This window comes from Macrobrachium rosenbergii, chromosome 45, assembly GCF_040412425.1.
Source record: "Macrobrachium rosenbergii isolate ZJJX-2024 chromosome 45, ASM4041242v1, whole genome shotgun sequence".
Lineage (NCBI taxonomy): Eukaryota > Metazoa > Arthropoda > Malacostraca > Decapoda > Palaemonidae > Macrobrachium > Macrobrachium rosenbergii.
Genome location: NC_089785.1, coordinates 26,290,207 through 26,295,206, shown reverse-complemented (window position 1 = coordinate 26,295,206; position 5,000 = coordinate 26,290,207). Strand labels below are relative to the sequence as shown.

Below are 5,000 nucleotides of genomic sequence, written 5' to 3'. Positions count from 1 at the left end.
TCATTCAGAGTTTTGACCTAAAAAAATGTAATAAAGAAAAACCACTTGCGGTCAGGAATGTTTTTTTTTTATTATTTTTTTTTTGCTTTCCTTCTTTCTTCCGCAGTGTCTGGGTCACACGACAGACTTAGTTTTTTTTGTCTGTTGAAATATTTATTTGGGAAATCTCCAAAATATTTCGTGTGTTTTTTGAACAGTTTTGTTTTAATAGGGAACTTTTTCTCCCTCAATTAACTTTGTAGTCTGTTTCAACTTCTACATTATTAATGAACTTCTCAATTATTTATCAACTTCTAAATTATTTATCAACTTCTAAGTTATTTATCAACTTCTAAGTTATAAACTTCTAAATTATTTATCAAATTATTTATGAACTTCTAAGTTATTTATCAACTTCTAAATTATTTGTCAACTTCTAAGTTATATATCAACTTCTAAATGATTATCCACTAAATTATTTATCAACTTCTAAATGATTTATCCACTAAAGTATTTATCAACTTCTAAAATATTTATCAACTAAGTTATTTATCAACTAAATTATTTATCAACTTCTAAATTACGTATCAACTAAATTATTTATCAACTTCTAAATTACGTATCAACTAAAATTATTTATCAACTTCCATATTATTTATCAACTTTCAAGTCATTTATTATTTATCAGTTGAACATTTTCATTGAGAAAACTTTCCCCCAGGTGGAACGTCATGTTCTCCGGCCTCCTGACGAAGGCGCAGCAGAAGGAGATGGAAGAAGAAGAAGAAGAAGAAAGCCACAGCAACGTCCCACCTCCCTCGCTCCCAGTGCCTTTCCTCACGCCCACGCTCAACGCCGCCCCCTTCTCCGCCCTGCCCTTCCACGCCTCTAACGTCCTCCTCCACGCCGCCGTCACGGCCGCCTACGTAGGTGTCCTCCGCCACGTCGGCGTCGGCCCGTGGGCGTGCCTGGGCGCGGGGTCTCTCTTCGCCGCCCACCCGATTCACGTGGAAGCCGTCGCCGGCGTGGTGGGGCGGGCGGAGCTCCTAGCCGCCCTGGCTTTCTGCCTCGCCCTGGCCGCCTACGTGAACTACCTCCGAGGGCGTGGCGGCAGCAGCAGCAGCAGTGAGACGACGCAGCAGCAGAGGAGGAGGAGGTGGGCGTGGGCGGGGCTGCTGGGAAAGCGGGTGGTCATCGGATGTCACGGTCATACCTGCGTTTGTTGGGAGAGTCACCACGCCCACAAGCCGGCGTTCCTAAGGGCGGGCGCGGAGAACCTCAAGTGGTGGGCGTCTTTCCCTCCGTGGGCGTGGCTGGTCGTGAGCGTGGGCGGTGCGGGCGTGGCTATGGCGTGTAAGGAGCAGGGCGTGACGGTGTTGGGGGTCGGTTTAGTCATGCATGCGGCAGCTGTCTTGTCAACTACGCCGAAGAATAAGGTAAAGATATATTATATATATAAAGTAATGTTTATTTGTTATTGTTTTGTGGGACTGTTCTCTGTGACAAATTTACCTTTTTATTGTTTTTTGTGGGACTGTTCTCTCTGACAAATTCACCTTTTAATTGTTTTGCGGGACTGTTCTCTCTGAAAAATTTACCTTTTTACTGTTTTGTGGGACTGTTCTCTCTGACAAATTTACCTTTTTACTGTTTTGTGGGACTGTTCTCTCTGACAAATTTACCTTTTTACTGTTTTGCGGAACTGTTCTCTCTGACAAATTTACCTTTTTATTGTTTTGTGGGACTGTTCTCTCTGACAAATTTACCTTTTTACTGTTTTGTGGGACTGTTCTCTCTGACAAATTCACCTTTTTATTGTTTTGCGGGACTGTTCTCTCTGAAAATTTTACCTTTTTACTGTTTTGCGGAACTGTTCTCTGATAAATTTACCTTTTTACTGTTTTGTGGGACTGTTATCTCTGAAAAATCCACCTTTTTATTGCTTTGTGGGACTGTTCTCTCTGACAAATTTACCTTTTTACTGTTTTGTGGGACTGTTCTCTCTGAAAAATTCACCTTTTTATTGAATTGTTGGACTGTTCTCTCTGAAAAATTTACATTATTGTTAAACGGGACTGTTTTCTCTGACAAATCTATCTCACCTCCTCACAGCCTGTGGTCCTGGCCCTCATCAGGGAACTCTGGCCGGGAACCCTGGGAACAGCGATACTGATCTGGCTTCGCGTGAGCATCACCGCCCACTCGCCCTCCTTCACGCCCGCGGACAACCCGGCCGCCCACGCCCCTTCCGTGCTGACGAGGGCGCTGAGTATAAGCCACACGTGGGCGGTCCACTGGCGTCTGCTGTTGTGGCCTGCGACTCTGTCATTTGACTGGTCCATGGGAGCGGTGCCCTTAGTGACCTCCCTGGCGGACCGCGCTAACCTCGAGACGCTGGTTCTGGGGGTCCTCCTGGCGTGTGGTTTAACAAGGGCGTTCCGCTCCTGCTGGGGGAACCGGCCGCGCCGTTCTGCCGCCTGCTCGGCAGAGCAGGCGAAGAGATGCAGCAGTTACTACTCGCCCCACGCTTACCACGACGTGCTCAACAATAACGTCTCTCACGCCGGAGGCGCTGAAGGAGAGGAGGAAGAAGGGGAAGAAAGAGAGGAGGAGGAAGAAGAAGAGGGGGAGATCGTCTTCGTCACCCCTTCTCCTCCGTCGTCATTTTTCTCTTCCTCGTCTTCTCCTGCAGCAGCAGCGCCTCCTTCTGCGTGCGTCCTGGCATCGTATAACCCAAACCACAGGCTGAAAACACTGTCTTCCTACCGTCGCCCGATGGTGACGCCCCCCGGGGAGGAACTCCACTTCGTCCTAGGATGGAGCCTCCTGGTGGTGCCCTTCCTGCCGGCGTCGAATTTGCTGGCCTACGTGGGCTTCGTCGTGGCCGAGAGGGTGCTCTACATCCCTTCCATGGGCGCCTGCCTCCTGGTGGCTCTGGGGGCGCAAGCCCTTTGGCGTCAAGTGGCGAGAGAGAAGTTCCAACAGAGGAATGGTAAGATTTCAATTTTAACATAAATATATATATTAATTAATATCTGATTCCCGTCGGGATCGAACCCAGGTTCTTTCAGTTGAAAGGCAAGGGCGCACTATACCAGCTGGACCACAGCCTTTCGATTGGCAGGCCTGGGTTCGATCCCGATGTGAGTCAGATATTTATTTTTGTTCTACTCTTGATTGTCTGCATTAGTTTAATCTTATATTTTGATTTATCTTACTCTCCTCTCTCTCTCTCTCTCTCTCTCTCTCTCTAGTTATCACCTCCCCCCCCTCTCTCTCTCTCTCTCTCTCTCTCTCTCTCTCTCTCTCTCTCTCTCTCTCTCTCTCCACACCTGAATCTATATCTAACTTTCCTAAATATCTCATTATATGCTCTCCACGCTCTCTCTCTCTCTCTCTCTCTCTCTCTCTCTCTCTCTCTCTCTCTCCAACAACCAGCCACCACCAACAAAAAACTAAGACCCATTTCCACCATCTTTCTCCACCAAACAGTAGTACTACCACCGTCTTCTTCTACTGCGCCTTCGTCAGCAGCTCCGCCCAGGCGCCAGAGACGAAGGGCAGAGAGGAGGCGGTTCAGGGTGGCCTTCGCCGTGGCGTGGGCGGTCACCCTCGCCCTCATGGGCGCCCGAACGGTCAGGAGGAACGAAGATTGGAGATCTGACGAAGCCCTTTACCGATCCGGAGTCGAGGTCAACCCGCCCAAAGGTAAGAGTTTTGGGTGGTTGGTCCTGGGTCCTTGGACGGTACGTGCCGTCCCCAAGGGCGTGAGAAAAGTGCCATAATTATGCAAGATGGTATAGAGATTATTATTATTATTATTATTATTATTATTATTATTATTATTATTATTATTATTATTATTATTATTATTATTAGTAATGAAGTGGAATTCAGTTTGTGTCTATTTTAAAAAAGGGGGGAATTTTAGGCGGTTGGTCCTGGGTCCTTGGACGGTACGTACCGTCCCTGAGGGGGTGAAGAAGGTGCCATAATTCTGTATGATTATAGAGGGATTATAATAATAATAATAATAATAATAATAATAATAATAATAATAATAATAATAATTACTATTATTATTATTATTATTATTATTATTATTATTATTATTATTATTATTATTATTATTATTATCTCATTTATCATATTTACCATTAGTCCTTTTATCTTATCCTCTGTCTGTCTGTCTGTCCATTAACTCTAACTGACCTTTGGGGTCACAGGTCAAAAGGTCAAACCTTCCATTATTATTATTATTATTATTATTATTATTATTATTATTATTATACCAATAAATCACAAAAAAGTTTCCTTACTAATTAACTAAATCATCTTTGACCTTCAAAGGTCTTAGGTCAAGGTCACTAATTTATTTTAGAGGATTTAGATGATTTTAATAAAAAAAACTGAAAAAAAGAAAGGATTTTGGATTTTTTTTTTTTACGTTCCAACTCGGGAATTAACTTTGCATTATAATTCGATAATTCGGTAATCACTATTGGGCCAATATTGGAGAGAGAGAGAGAGAGAGAGAGAGAGAGAGAGAGAGAGAGAGAGAGAGAGAGAGAGCAATGATGATGAAATCAGAATATCTGGAGATGATCTTGGATAAGATTCGGATAATGATTGAGATTATAAGAAGAATGATGATGCTTAGTTCCACTCTCTCTCTCTCTCTCTCTCTCTCTCTCTCTCTCTCTCTCCCCTGTGTTATGGAAGCAGTCTATACGTCTCATCTATAGATCTCTCTCTCTCTCTCTCTCTCTCTCTCTCTCTCTCTCTCTCTCTCTCTGTTATGGAAGTAATCTGTAAAGGTTTCATTTACAGATCTCTCTCTCTCTCTCCCTCTCTCTCTCTCTCTCTCTCTCTCTCTCTCTCTCTCTCTCTCTCTCTGTTATGGAAATAACCTATATAGGTTTCACCTACAGATCTCTCTCTCTCTCTCTCTCTCTCTCTCTCTTTCTCTCTCTCTCTCTCTCTCTCTGTTATGGATGTAATCTATACAGGTTTCATCCACA

The 5,000-nt window shown here is 44.1% G+C and overlaps 1 protein-coding gene across 1 annotated transcript in view; it reads left to right on the top strand.

Annotated features, from left to right (window-relative positions):
* Positions 1-5,000, top strand: part of LOC136829825 (protein O-mannosyl-transferase tmtc2-like) — a 93,148-nt gene that overhangs the window by 71,562 nt on the left and 16,586 nt on the right. Inside the window, exons 4-6 of the mRNA XM_067088778.1 lie at positions 701-1,415; positions 2,092-2,971; positions 3,472-3,687. Coding sequence (XP_066944879.1) covers positions 701-1,415; positions 2,092-2,971; positions 3,472-3,687 — 1,811 coding nt within the window. The remainder of the gene's footprint in view (positions 1-700; positions 1,416-2,091; positions 2,972-3,471; positions 3,688-5,000) is intronic.